The 15,796-nt window shown below is 43.1% G+C and overlaps 1 protein-coding gene across 2 annotated transcripts in view; it reads right to left on the bottom strand.

The window, feature by feature from the left end:
* The window catches only part of AFG1L (AFG1 like ATPase), a 112,650-nt gene extending 105,044 nt beyond the window's left edge, over positions 1–7,606 (bottom strand). For both annotated transcript variants that reach the window (XM_040428850.1, XM_040428851.1), the window contains exons 1-2: positions 7,446–7,606; positions 3,247–3,470 (exon numbers count right to left, since the gene is read on the bottom strand). In XM_040428850.1, the coding sequence (XP_040284784.1) occupies positions 3,247–3,470; positions 7,446–7,584 (363 nt within the window). In that variant the 5' untranslated portion in view covers positions 7,585–7,606. The remainder of the gene's footprint in view (positions 1–3,246; positions 3,471–7,445) is intronic.
* Between the last annotated feature and the right edge of the window lie 8,190 nt (positions 7,607–15,796).

Below are 15,796 nucleotides of genomic sequence, written 5' to 3'. Positions count from 1 at the left end.
GGACGTTTATCAAGACTGGCGTTTCCATCTCCAGGGCTGGCATGTACTTCAGCTATAACTGACGCCAGTTTCTAGCACAATTTATAGTAATTCCAGCGGGCCATGCAAAGCTCCACCCCTCCCGCCAAGTCTTGCCCCCCTTTTCTTGCCACTTCAGAAAAGTGGCAAGAAGCTTAAAAAGTCATAAATTTCTACGCCATAATTTGTGATTTAGGCCCCTTTCACACGGGCGTTGCGGATTGGGGCCGGATGCGTTCAGGAAAAATGGTGCAATTTTGACACTAAAACAAGTCAGTTTTCACTGCGATTGCGTTCCATGTTTGCGTTTTTTCCGCGTGGGTGCAAAACATTGTAATGCGTTTTGCACGCGCGTGAGAAAAATCGGCATGTTTGGTACCCAGACCCGAACCCGGTCTTTACAGAAGTTCGGGTTTGGGTTAGGTGTTGTGTAGATTTTATTATTTTCCCTTATAACATGGTTATAAGGGAAAATAATAGCATTCTTAGTACAGAATGCATAGTACAATAGGGCTGGAGGGGTTAAAAAAATAATAATAATATTTTAACTCACCTTAAACCACTTGATCGCGCAGCCGGCATCTCTTCTGTCTTCTTCTTTGAGGAATAGGACCTTTGATGACGTCACTGCGCTCATCACATGGTCAATCGCATGATCTGTTACCATGGTGATGGATCATGTGACGGACCATGTGATGAGGGCAGTGACGTCATCAAAGGTCCTTTTCCTGTGCACAGCAAAGAAGAAGACAGAAGAGAAGCCGGGCTGCGCGAACGAGTGGATTAAGGTGAGTTAAATTATTATTATTTTTTTAACCCCTCCAGCCCTATTGTACTATGCATTCTGTATTAAGAATGCTATTATTTTCCCTTATAACCATGTTATAAGGGAAAATAATAATGATCGGGTCCCCATCACGATAGTCTCCTAGCAACCATCCGAAAAAAAAGGAATCGCATCCGCACTTGCTTGTGGATGCGATTTTCACGCAGCCCCATTCACTTCTATGGGGCCTGCGTGAAAAATGCAGAATATAGAACATGCTGCGATTTTCACGCAACGCACAAGTGATGCGTGAAAATCACCTCTCGTGTGCACAGCCCCATAGAAATGAACGGGTCTGGATTCAGTGCGGGTGCAATGCGTTCACCTCATGCAACGCATTCGCGCGGAAAACTCATAGTGTGTGTGTGTGTGTGTGTGTGTGTGTGTGTGTGTGTGTGTGTGTGTGTGTGTGTGTGTGTGTGTGTGTGTGTGTGTGTGTGTGTGTGTGTGTGTGTATATATGTATACACACACACACACACACACACAGTACAGACCAAAAGTTTGGACACACCTTCTCATTCAAAGAGTTTTCTTTATTTTCATGACTATGAAGGCATCAAAACTATGAATTAACACATGTGGAATTATATACATAACAAACAAGTGTGAAACAACTGAAAATATGTTATATTCTAGGTTCTTCAAAATAGCCACCTTTTGCTTTGATTACTGCTTTGCACACTCTTGATGAGCTCCAAGAGGTAGTCCCCTGAAATGGTTTTCACTTCACAGGTGTGCCCTGTCAGGTTTAATAAGTGGGATTTCTTGCCTTATAAATGGGGTTGGGACCATCAGTTGCGTTGAGGAGAAGTCAGGTGGATACACAGCTGATAGTCCTACTGAATAGACTGTTAGAATTTGTATTATGGCAAGAAAAAAGCAGCTAAGTAAAGAAAAACGAGTGGCCATCATTACTTTGAGGCCCCTTTCACACGGGCGAGTATTCCGCGCGGATGCGATGCAAGAGGTGAACGCATTGCACGCGCACTGAATACCGACCCATTCAATTCTATGGGGCTGTTCACATGAGCGGTGATTTTCACGCATCACTTATGCGTTGCGTGAAAATCGCAGCATGTTCTATATTCTGCGTTTTTCACGCAACGCAGGCCCCATAGAAGTGAATGGGGTTGCGTGAAAATCGCAAGCATCCGCAAGCAAGTGCGGATGCGGTGCGATTTTCACGCACGGTTGCTAGGAGACGATCGGGATGGAGACCCGATCATTATTATTTTCCCTTATAACATGGTTATAAGGGAAAATAATAGCATTCTGAATACAGAATGCAAAGTAAAATAGCACTGGAGGGGTTAAAAAAAAAAAAATGTAACTCACCTTAATCCACTTGCTCGCGTAGCCCGGCATCTCCTTGTGTCTTCTTTGTTGAAGGACCTGTGGTGAGCATTAATTACAGTTCAAGGACCTGTGATGACGTCACTCCGGTCATCACATGGTACGTCACATGATCTTTTACCATGGTGAATCACCATGGTAAAAGATCATGTGACGTACCATGTGATGACCAGAGTGACGTCATCACAGGTCCTTGAACTGTAATTAATGCTCACCACAGGTCCTTCAACAAAGAAGACACAAGGAGATGCCGGGCTACGCGAGCAAGTGGATTAAGGTGAGTTAAAAAAAATTTATTTATTTTTTTTAACCCCTCCAGTGCTATTTTACTTTGCATTCTGTATTCAGAATGCTATTATTTTCCCTTATAACCATGTTATAAGGGAAAATAATACAATCCACAGAACACCGATCCCAAGCCCGAACTTCTGTGAAGAAGTTCGGGTTTGGGTACCAAACACGCACGATTTTTCTCACGCGAGTGCAAAACCCATTACAATGTTTTGCACTCGCGCGGAAAAATCGCGGGTGTTCCCGCAATGCCCGTGTGAAAGAGGCCTAAGAAATAAAGGTCAGTCAGTCAGCCGAAAAATTGGGAAAACTTTGAAAGTAAGGGCTATTTGACCATGAAGGAGAGTCACCGGACCTGAACCCAATCGAGATGGTTTGGGGTTAGCTGGACCGCAGAGTGAAGGCAAAAGGGCCAACAAGTGCTAAGCATCTCTGGGAACTCCTTCAAGACTGTTGGAAGACCATTTCAGGGGACTACCTCTTGAAACTCATCAAGAGAATGCCAAGAGTGTGCAAAGCAGTAATCAAAGCAAAAGGTGGCTACTTTGAAGAACCTAGAATATGACATATTTTCAGTTGTTTCACACTTGTTTGTTATGTATATAATTCCACATGTGTTAATTCATAGTTTTGATGCCTTCATAGTCATGAAAATAAAGAAAACTCTTTGAATGAGAAGGTGTGTCCAAACTTTTGGTCTGTACTGTATATACACACACACAAATATACATGTAGAAACGTGTTTGCATGTCTGACCTTTGACAGTATGCCTTTGGATTCCTTTGTGTACCCACGGAGGGCCTCGTGAAGACTCTGCAAGTGCTGCATGACTCTTCGTTGGTGTTCATCTTTATTTAGTACACACTCCTTCACCAGAAGGTCATAATGTTGAAGAGGCCCAGTACACTCTTTCAACACTTGGGAATTTGAGTTGATTTCATAGCTGGAGACAGAAGACTCTGCTAATTGACTGATAGGTGCTGAAAGAAAATAAAGTGACAAATATTACTGAAGATTTTTAACAAATCATGTTCATACTTTCATGTGAGGCCGAGTGTTAAAGGCTACAGACATCCCAACCATCTGCTCTATTAGAATATGAAGTGGATAACATGGATTATCCCATGACAAAGACACTAGTATTGACTGCCATGCACCGCAACTGAAAAAAAAATGCGTATACCACTTTTCAGAATTCCTACATACACACACAATTGATATATACAGTTGGCATTTCTTTATTTAAAAAAACCCCACCAAAAAAGCATATTAAAAAATAACTATGATGACTTCTATTAGGCACATTTTTCCAGTATAGTATTGGACACCATTATCACCAAAAAGGTGTCCATTATGTAACGGGTCCAGTACTGTTTTTAAATTTTGTTTTTTAATTGAACATAAAAATGGAAATACGAGTGCAGGTGTGAAGCTAGCCTTACATAAATGATACCATGGCCCAAATTTACCAATCCTATAGATGGTAAGTTTAGACCTGCACCAGATTTTTCACAGGGGTCAGGCTTGATGATAAATGTGGTACAGGAATATGGAGTCACGTTCCACTGACTCCATATCAACTATTGATTTGCTTACTTTGAAACAGAATTTTAAACTAGAATTATGGCCCAATTTTGGCACATCTTAAGATCTGACCCTTTTCCTGCTAAGCCCCACATTCTTGTCGAGCAAGTTGAAAATTAAAGATATCATCACCAAAAATTATTTTAAAATGTGCCATAAACAATAGGTCATTTTCCTTTAAATGGAGTAATAACCACAATGTGATTATTCTTTGTCCCATACAGTTTGCATATTGTTGCTAGCACATTCCCTGTTTACATGAGAAGTGCTGACGACAAATGATGACTTATGCCTGCAATCACCCCACACCATTGCATTGGTCCATGTGGCAGCTGATCTCTGGGAATATTTCCACAGGGCAATGATCGGACGTGTTCATACCAGGACTGTCCCGTAACAAGCAGTACATGTGTATTAGCCTCATGCCACATATACAAGGCAGAAAGTCCAACAGCATTGAGAATACTACTAATTTACAGGCAGGGTTCCTTCTCGCAGTTTTGTCTTTGGTGGGGTTTTTTGGCCAAGAAAAATAATTATAAAAAATACCCGACTTGAGCAGCATTTTTGTAGCCTTTCGGGGATGTTTTTACCCTTATGATGTGTTTTAGGTGTTTTTTTGCATGGCTTCATTTTTTTTAGATTAATCTTTACGCTTATCACAACATACAGTTATGTTGTGATGCCATGTAAGGAGTCCAGGGCAGGGTCACCCGGCCACAATGACTGGGATCGGCCATGATGCTGATCTCAGTCAATTAAACCCTCAGATGCCACAGTCAATACATCCCTGGGCTTCCCTCTGCCTTCTGATCGGAGCCCCCATGGATAAATCGTCAGGCTGCCATGACAGCCTGGGGCTTTTGGAAAATTCCCAGGGCTGTCATGACTAGCTGCCTGAAAAGCCATGCCTTGTACAGTATCCCATAGACCGAACAGTATTCTATTGCAGTCTATGGGGACTAAAGATTACAGTGGGAAAAAAAAAAGTGAAAAGAAATCTAAAAAACACAAAATAATAAAAATTCTAATTATCCTTACCCGATTTTAAATATATAAAAAAAATAAAAAAAATTATATATATATATATATATATATAAATAATAATAATAATAATAATAATAATAATAAGCAATACATTTTTTTTTAAATATAATGGGTAGTTGCTAGGGATAGGCGAATCGACTTCGGATGAAACATTCAAAGTCGATTTGCATAATACTTTGTTTGAATACTGTACGGAGCGAGCGCTCCGTACAGTATTAGGATGTATTGGCTTTGATGAGCCGAAGTCATTACTTCGCGAAGTCTCGCGAGACTTCGCATAATAACTTCATAAATCAATTTCTACTGTAAAAAAAACATTTCCCGAACTCGGGTTCGGTTCCAACGTAGCACTTAAATACGGTGATACTGTTTAAAAACTTTTTATTTGTAAGACATAATAAAATCTATATATTTGGTGTACTAACCCACAGAATAAAGTCATCGTGTCAATTTTAGTGCACAGTGAACAACAAAAATTGAAATTTTTCAATGCACAAAGAATTTTTTTCTTGTTTTCTAATACAAGCTATGGCAGTGCCATTAAAAAATAAAAATTGTCCTGCAAAAAAAGCAAGCCTTTTACGGCTATGTGAACAGAAAACGAAAAGAGCTCTTGGAAGGAAATAATGAAAATGAAAAAATAAACAAATAAAATTCAGCCGTGTCCTGAAAGGGTTAAAGGTGCTGTGTCATCTCAGACTTTGATCCCACCTCTGAGACCCGCAACTATCTCCAGAACGGGATCCTGAAAGTGAAAAAGGGCACAGCGTGCTCTCTATTCATTTCTATGGGAGTTCAAAAAAATAGCCACCGCTCCATTCATGCTGAACATATGCAGTCCCATAGAAATGAATGGAGGGCAGCCGCGCATGCGCAGCTACTCTCTGCTCACTTCAGGGGTCCCTGATATGCCCCCAATGTCTAGGATAAGAAATATGTGCCCCCCTCTAATGTCACTTTCGCTGTAGAGCTTTATGGGGGTTGGAAAAAGCATTGACATAGGCACTGAGGGGGGAAAACTCCCCAGACCTAAGACATGCTGCGATTTTTAAAAAGTGCCCATTTGTCCTTCATTTAATATTTCTTATGGACTTCCATTCAACATCTGGAGCTGGCATTAAAAATGGGGCAAAATGCAAGCCAAAAAGAACGGAACAAAAAACGCGAAATGTCACAAACTAACAAACCTATGTGTGAACCCACCCCAACATCACACGCTGTTGCAAATTTTTTGCTACAAGGGACTCACATGAGCTACGTTTGACCTCAGCTCACCCTTAGGCCTCATACACACGACCATATGTATTTTGCGGTCCACAGAAAATACGGATGACGTCCGTGTGCATTCCGTATTTTGTGGTACGCAACAGCTGGCCCCTAATAGAACAGTCCTATCCTTGTCCATGATGCAGACAATAATAGGACATGTTCTATTTTTTTGCGGAATGGAAATACGGACATACGGAAACGGAATGCACATGGAGTACCTTCCGTTTTTATTTGCGGATACATTGAAATGAATGGTTCTGTATACGGTCTGCAAAAAAAAGACGGAACGGGCACGGAAAGAAATTACGTTCGTGTGCATGAGCCCTTAGGGATCTTTCTTTCCGTGTCCGTTCCGTTTTTCTGGTGGACCGTATGCGGAACCATTCATTTCAATGGGTCCACAAAAAAAAATAAAAAAAACTGAAGTCACTCCATATGCATTCTGTTTCCGTATGTCAGTTCCCCAAAAGAATAGAACTTGTCCTATCATTGTCCGCATTGCTGACAAGAATAGGACTGTTCTATTAGGGGACAGCTGTTCCGTTCCGCACACGGACGTCATCATTTTCCTCCCTTCTCCAATACCTTTGCAACTTTTACAAAAAGTGGGTGATGTGGGCATAAAGGGGTGCCAAGGATGTGTCAAAGTGCCCTTTAATTTTAGAGCACTGTATGCCCACGGATCTGCCCTGTATAAAAACAAGAAGTGCCAGTGTTGCCAATAGCAACCGATCTGACCACTGCCTTCACTTTAAATACTGCTCTGAAAAAATTTAATTTGTAATCCAATTGGTTGCTGTGGGCAACGGCAACATACTCTTGGGCATATACAGGTTTATGCGCAGCCTCTGCTCATTTCAACAAGCTTTATTTACATAGTGCAGGAGCAGTCCGCTGCATGCAAGGCGTTATCATCCGACCATCGCACCGGAGAATGGAACTGAAATAGTGCGATCCAAGAAGACAGACTTTCTGTTTTTCATTTGCCCTCATTCATTGTTTTCAACCTGCTAATTTCACTGTCTAATATAAGAACTGCTGTGGAAGCCACTCACCCGCCGCAGTCCTCCATAGACTGGGCACCGGACGACGTGCCCGCTGAGCACACTGGGCACTACAGTGCAAGCTTCGCCAACTTCGGCAAACTGTCAATAGATAGCGCCAAGAAACCAAGGGCGCAATGGGAGCCGCCATGTTGGAAGAGGCAGGTTTCAATAACTTTATTGAGATAGCCAAAGAGAGGGAGGGAGACAAATATTGACACAGGAGCGTGGAATAGGGCGAGGCCAGTTACTAAGCAACCTGATCGCAAGCACGAGTGATTCATGGAGTGTACTATGAGCATTTTGTAATCAGGGTGATGGGATGTTTGGAAATTAAAGTTTATTTCATGTGGGGTTTTTTTGTTTTTGTTTTTTAAGTCTTGAGATAGATCCAAAACAGGAGTGTAGAAAGGTATAGGTATCTGCAAGGTGTAGTTCTGCTTCTTTGTAGTGCCAAACAATGGAAAATAGTATTCAGATGTAAACTAATTATTAGGGTACTTTCACACTTGCGGCAGAAGATTCCGGCAGACAGATACGGCAATCCGGACACAAACTGATGGCATTTGTAAGACGGATCCGGATGCGGATCCGTCTGACAAATGCCTCTCCGGTGTCATCCGGAAAAATGGATCCGGTATTAATTTTTTTTGCATTTTTAAAAGTCTGCGCATGCGCAGACCAGAAAGCTGGATCCGCACTTTTGCCGGAGCACTTAATGCCGGATACGGCACTAATACATTTCAATGGAAATGAATGCCGGATCCGGCATTCCAGCAAGTGATCAGTGTTTTTGGCCAGAGAGAAAACTGCATCAGTTCAGGATGAATCAGTTCAGTCCCTCTTACGTTTTTTTGGACGGAGAAAATACCGCAGCATGCTCTCCAGAATGCATTAGGATAAAGATACATTTTTTCCCGGTATTGAGCTCCTGTGACGGAACGCAATACCGGAAAACAAAAACGCTAGTGTGAAAGTACCCTTAGGGTGCCTTCACACGCCGCAGATTTTATTGCAGAATTTTCTGAAAAAAAAATCTAAAAATCCCTAAGGGCTCATGCACATAAACGTTGGGACCAGTTGAGGGATGCATACTTTCCTGCTCTCCTTCACTGTGCTCGCTCCCTGCATGTAAACTTCCAGCTTGTGCTTACAGAACCTGATAGATGGGCCACCAGACTGCCATGATTTACCAAGGGAAAGTGGAATCAAAAGCTCACAACAGATAAAAACGTTCTCTGAAAACGTAACCTTTATAATAAGTGAAAATACATGTATATTGTGTTATAAACAAAAATAATCAAAATACATAACCAAACGGGAAAATAAGTTATGGCTTGAACGGAAAAAAAAGAAAATGTAAAATGTGCCGGGGGGCTAAATGGTCTGGTCAGGAACTGGTTAATATTTGTTTGTGGAACAACCACTTTAGTAGCTGCTAAGAAAGAATACTGATAGTTATGTAAAGTCTGCTGAATTCCTGAGAAGAGCGCTGTCTGCACCTCCTGCCAATGATTGATAGAAATAGGCATTACTAATAGACTTGTAGGAGACTGCTGATTACTAATAGACTTATCAAGCAGATATTAACCAAATGGCACAAAATGTACCATCTAGTATAACATTATAATATGCTGCACTTAAAAGGAGGCTATCAGCAGTTATGACCCTGCAAAACTGCTATTGGTGCTAGGTAGAACTGCGACCTGTTAAAGGGGATTTTCTGGGAGTACAATATTGATTACCTATCCTTCCGATAGGTCCTCGGTATCTATTAGTCATAAAGGAAGAAGAGGCGGCACAGCTGCTAGACTCTTATCAAAACACACTCCCAGCAATTGGTGTCCACCGCACGTCTCCGTCTGCAAACACAGCGTAGCGGTGCTCAAGCCCACATAGAATGCACAAGCTTCACGAACAAAAGAGGTAGAAAGGGCGGCACTCACCACTGCGATTTCATAAAAGTAATCCTTTATTCATCCGGGATAAAGTATTCAGGGCTAGCGGGGGCGGAATCAAAGTTTCCCACACAAAATAGTTTGCACTTCCTCAGGCCACTGACGTAAGTGCGTATTACCGCACTGCCTTTTAAACATCCGGAGTGTGGTCGCTATAGAAACCCATGGCAAACACAACCCACCTGACGTACATAAAAACACAATACACAAGTTGTGAAAATAAAAACATAGTAATAGACACACCAATTACAGAAATACACTCAGATCCTTTCTGTCATTAAGCCCTAGTTGTCCTAATATTTCTGTGCGCATACTCCATCTAGCCTCTCTTTGCAGTAACGATCGGTGTCTATCTCCACCTAATGCTGGATTGGGGGTCAATTCAATACCAGCAAAATTGATAGTTTTATGACTGCCACCATGCACTTCTCTCATGTGTTTTATAAATCTGGGGCAGCCCTTACCTGATTGTATGGAGTTAATGTGTTCCCTCACTCTCTCAAACAGACACCTGATCGTCTTCCCTATGCAGAAATGGCCACATCCGCATGTAAGTAAATACACTGCTCAAAAAAATAAAGGGAACACAAAAATAACACATCCTAGATCTGAATTAATTAAATATTCTTCTGAAATACTTTGTTCTTTACATAGTTGAATGTGCTGACAACAAAATCACACAAAAAAAAAAAAATGGAAATCAAATTTTTCAACCCAGGTCTGGATTTGGAGTCCCACTCAAAATTAAAGTGGAAAAACACACTACAGGCTGATCCAACTTTGATGTAATGTTCTTAAAACAAGTCAAAATGAGGCTCAGTAGTGTGTGTGGCCTCCACGTGCCTGTATGGCCTCCCTACAACGCCTGTGCATGCTCCTGATGAGGTGGCGGACGGTCTCCTGAGGGATCTCCTCCCAGACCTGGACTAAAGCATCTGCCAACTCCTGGACAGTCTGTGGTGTAACGTGACGTTGGTGGATAGAGCGAGACATGATGTCCCAGATGTGCTCAATTGGATTCAGGTCTGGGGAACGGGCGGGCCAGTCCATAGCATCAATGCCTTCGTCTTGCAGGAACTGCTGACACACTCCAGCCACATGAGGTCTAGCATTGTCTTGCATTAGGAGGAACCCAGGGCCAACCGCACCAGCATATGGTCTCACAAGGGGTCTGAGGATCTCATATCGGTACCTAATGGCAGTCAGGCTACCTCTGGCGAGCACATGGAGGGCTGTACGACCCTCTAAAGAAATGCCACCCCACACCATTAATGACCCAATGCCAAACCGGTCATGCTGGAGGATGTTGCAGGCAGCAGAACGTTCTCCACGGTGTCTCCAGACTCTGTCACGTCTGTCACATGTGCTCAGTGTGAACCTGCTTTCATCTGTGAAGAGCACAGGGCGCCAGTGGCGAATTTGCCAATCTTGGTGTTCTCTGGCAAATGCCAAACGTCCTGCACGGTGTTGGGCTGTAAGCACAACCCCCACCTGTGGACGTCGGGCCCTCATATCGCCCTCATGGAGTCTGTTTCTAACCGTTTGAGCAGACACATGCACATTTGTGGCCTGCTGGAGGTCATTTTGCAGGGCTCTGGCAGTGCTCCTCCTTGCACAAAGGCGGAGGTAGCGGTCCTGCTGCTGGGTTGTTGCCCTCCTACGGCCTCCTCCACGTTTCCTGATGTACTGGCCTGTCTCCTGGTAGCGCCTCCATGCTCTGGACACTACGCTGACAGACACAGCAAACCTTCTTGCCACAGCTCGCATTGATGTGCCATCCTGGATAAGCTGCACTACCTGAGCCACTTGTGTGGGTTGTAGACTCCGTCTCATGCTACCACTAGAGTGAAAGCACCGCCAGCATTCAAAAGTGACCAAAACATCAGCCAGGAAGCATAGGAACTGAGAAGTGGTCTGTGATCACCACCTGCAGAACCATTCCTTTATTGGGGGTGTCTTGCTAATTGCCTATAATTTCCACCTGTTGTCTATCCCATTTGCACAACAGCATGTGAAATTGATTGTCACTCAGTGTTGCTTCCTAAGTGGACAGTTTGATTTCACAGAAGTGTGATTGACTTGGAGTCACATTGTGCTGTTTAAGTGTTCCCTTTATTTTTTTGAGCAGTGTACATTACGAATAGGGCATGGCCTACCGCAGCATGGAGTAGAACGCGCGTCTGATGGCTCCTGCAAGCATCCTGCTTAATCTCCCTGATAACAACCAGCCTGTGGACGAACAATACCTAGAAGGTGATTAGAAAGGCAACGGATCTCTCTGCTACAAGTAGTGTCGGCAGAAACAATGCCGAAGCGGGGAAAGAGTGGCGCGCGCCTGGACAGAGGAGACGGCAGTCAAAATGGCGCTGGAATGGAGGAGGAGGACGGGCAGAACAAGTTGGTGAGTCGGAGTGTGGTAGCACGCCTCACCAAATTCGCCAGAGTCTCAGATGGAGGGAAAGAAGGGCCACAGGGACCTATGGCAGGAAATATTTCCTCCTCAGAACAAGAGGAGAACTCCTCAGAAGAAGAGGGGAAGGGCAATGGCGGCCAGGTTCCAAAGTCATATGCAAGAGCACAGGGGGGAAACGATAACTCTCACAATCCCAGGGAAAAGGAACCTACCTTAAAAGATATTATGAAAGCAGTAGCCAGCTGTAATACCACCCTCAAAGCACTTAATCTCCAAGTGGGCAGTCTAAGGGAAGAAATATCCCTGATTAGACATTATATGCACAAAATCACTGAAAGAACTTCAGAACTTGAGTGTCAGAACTGGAGGATGAGGCCAAACCCCCTTAAGAAGGCGACTAAAATGGCGGCAAGAGATGTGGCAGCCCTATTCGCTAAAGCGTATTATTTGAAAAACAGATCACGCCGAAATAATATCAGAATAGTGGGGGTCCCCGAAAAAGCAGAAGGGACTAACGCTACTGAATATATAGAAAAATGGATACACCAGATCTTTCATGACAAAGGCCTGTCCCCACTATATGCTGTAGAAAGGGCCCACAGGGTCCCCTCAAGACCTTTACCGCCGGGCAGACCACCGAGACCTATCCTGGTCAAAATACTACACGTTAAAGACAGAGATACCATATTGCAGCAATCAAGGGACAATGCGGATCTGGTCATAAATAGTGCAAAAATCTCCACCTTCCCGGATTACTCCACTGAGGTTCAGAAGAAACGGACAAGGTTCATAGATGTCAAGACAAGATTGAGGAATCTACAAGTTATGTATTCTGGAATTTCCGGCCAAACTAAGAATATTGGCTATGGGCTCCACTAAATTCTTTGATGATCCAGAAAAGGCGGCGCATTGGCTGGACTCCCATGAAAACCAACTGAGAATGCAGGATAAAGTTGCTTGAAGAATGGTTTCCTGGAAATCTATACTAGTGAGATGCATCGTGTTATCTCCTTTTCAGTCTCCTTTGTGTTTTTTTTTGTGTGTTTTTTTTTTGATTAGAATGTGCAGAGGGACATTTCATCCTAGGACTTTTCCACAAATGAGACTATATGAATATAAGTATTCTTCCGGTTTCTCTGAGGCAGGAGCGTGAGTTGAGCACGGACAGTGCAATTCAAGTTTCAGGTTTACACTATGTTACTTAGAGCGATTAAGCATTGCCGGGTTTTTTTTTTTTATTGGTTTTTTTTTGAGTTTTGAAAATATTTTATTCAGAATCATGAGCAGAGAATACAAAAGATACATCCACCCCACATTGGGGCACTTGTTATACAAATCATACAGCTGAAAATGTAAGCATATTTAAGTACCAACAATACAGGGAAAAGGGGAGGAGAAAAGAAAAAAAAAAAAGGGGGAAGAAGACCAAGGATTGACAGGGAGGGGAAAGGGGGAAAAGGAGTTACTCCTACATCCCTGACACAACTGCTGTATAGCTCTGTTTATTATTAGGATGAGAAACCTCTATATTTTTTCCATGGGGACCATATGGCTTCGAACACCTGTGACCTTTTGGATTCCCACCCAGCAATCTGCTCCATTCTGTAGAGTGCATCACACTTTGAAATCCATTGGGAGATAGGAGGGGCCTTGCGATTCTTCCAATTAAAGGCTATAAGAACCCTCGCAGCCGCCAGCAATTGGCCCAACAAGGAGATAATATGTCTATTCCCTTTAATTTCTCCCAATATCCCCAATAGACACCCTTTAGCTGAGGGAACAAACTTTACCCCACTAATCTGTGAACTAGCATTGCCGGGTTTAGTATGTTATGCATAAAAGTGGGCTGTTATGTTAGGATGAGCCCTAGGAAAGAGTTGCTTAGGAGTTATTCATTATGGAGAAGATCTTCTATACTGAGTTGGGGGAGGGGGGGACTACTTGCTCCGGCATGGTTATAGGATTAACCATGCACTCTGAAGAAGTGCACCATCTAATTTTACTGATTGGAACATACATATCTACCTTGCTTTCAAATAAACTGATTTCCAGCACGAAGAAGATAAAGTCTTGCATGTTCTTTATATTCAACTGGCCAGGGGTACTAGGCAGGGTTGCCCACTGTCCCCCCTCCTCTTCGCCACAGCTATCGAACCCCTAGTGGCAGTAGTGCGTAATTCCCCAGACATCAAGGGATTTGAATATGGTCAGATAATAAAATTGCGCTATACGCAGATGATACTCTCTTATTTTTAGGAGATACATTATCTTCCCTCTCTGCAGTCATGTCTCTGATGGATCAGTTTGGTAGACTGTCGGGCCTTGCTATAAACTGGCATAAATGGGCATTGATGCCTATTGATGGTCAGGAGATGTCTTCTGTGGTCAGAGCCCACAACATCCCATATGTGGATAATATTAAGTACTTAGGAATTCAGGTTTCACCAAGGATCAAGGATTTTGAAGAGCTAAACTTAACGCCTTTGCTAGTGAAATTTAGAAAGAAAGTTAAAGCATGGAGTAAGCTATTTCTTTCCATTGTAGGCAGAATAAACCTTCTCAAGATGGTAATGATGCCGCAACTTTTGCATGTGCTGCATAATGCCATTAGATAGATTCCAGAAAATTAACTCTATATTTATAGAACTTATATGGAGAGGAGGTAGACCTAGGATTAAAGGGCTTCTGTCACCCCACTAAACCTTTTTTTTTTTTTTTGCTTACTTATAATCCCCACACTGCGATTTATGCCTACATAATCAAATTAATAATTTTGGTCCTGTAGATTTTGTTTAAAACATGCTTTTAAAATATGCAAATTACCTTGCTACCAGCAAGTAGGGCGGCTACTTGCTGGTAGCAGCCGCATCCTCCGATCCTAAAGACGCCCCCTCCGCATTGTGATTGACAGGGCCAGGGAACGGAATCGTTCTCTGCTGGCCCTGCCTGTTAGCATTCAAAATCTGGTGCCTGCGCCGCGGCCGTACCTGTCTTCAATCGGCGCAAGCGCACATCCTCAATGCGCCTGCTCCGGGTGTAGATGTGACGTCATCGGCGCAGGCGCATTGAGGATGGAGCGGCCGCCTCTCAGTGCGCCTGCGCCGATTAAAGACAGGCAGGGCCAGCAGAGAACGATTCCGTTCCCTGGCCCTGTCAATCACAATGCGGAGGGGGCGTCTTTAGGATCGGAGGATGCGGCTGCTACCAGCAAGTAGCCGCCCTACTTGCTGGTAGCAAGGTAATTTGCATATTTTAAAAGCATGTTTTAAACAAAATCTACAGGACCAAAATGATTAATTTGATTATGTAGGCATAAATTGCAGTGTGGGAATTATAAGTAAGCAAAAAAAAAAAAAAAAGGTTTCGTGGGGGAACAGAAGCCCTTTAAATTGGAAACGTTACAATACTCTAAAACAGTGGGGGGACTGACGGCACCAAACCCCTGGATCTACTATTTGGCAGCACAGTGCCAACACTTCAAGGGATGGAAGGAGTATAAGATGAAGGATATGACCAGTCAGATTTTACTGCAAAAATTAAGGAAGGGAGATCTTATGTGGATATTGGAAGGGGTGGGGTTGAATATTTTGGAAGACAATATACCTTTGATTTGCCTCATGAAAACAGTAAGGTGCAAAGTCAAACAGCTGAGAGGGATGGTAGGCATTAGTGAATTAGCTCCGATTTGGAATAACTCTCTCCTTCCTGAATTCCTCTCCTTGAAAGGCCTTAAGGAATAGAAAGAAAAAGGGATCCTTAGGGTAGGGGATCTAGTTGAGGACATCATTCATGGATGTACAGGAGAAATTTAGCATTGCCCGTACGAGTTTCTGTCAGTATTTATAGATACGCCATGCGTATGATACCATGAAGAAAAACGGTATTCATATTATTAAATCAGACATGACCCAAAAACTAATCCTCTCAGGAAGTGATAAGAGAGGTCTGGTATCTAAGCTTTATACTTTGCTACTGGCCAAGTTTTTAGAATC

The sequence above is a fragment of the Bufo bufo genome, chromosome 4 (genome assembly GCF_905171765.1).
Source record: "Bufo bufo chromosome 4, aBufBuf1.1, whole genome shotgun sequence".
NCBI lineage: Eukaryota > Metazoa > Chordata > Amphibia > Anura > Bufonidae > Bufo > Bufo bufo.
This window is presented reverse-complemented; position numbering and strand designations above follow the sequence as displayed.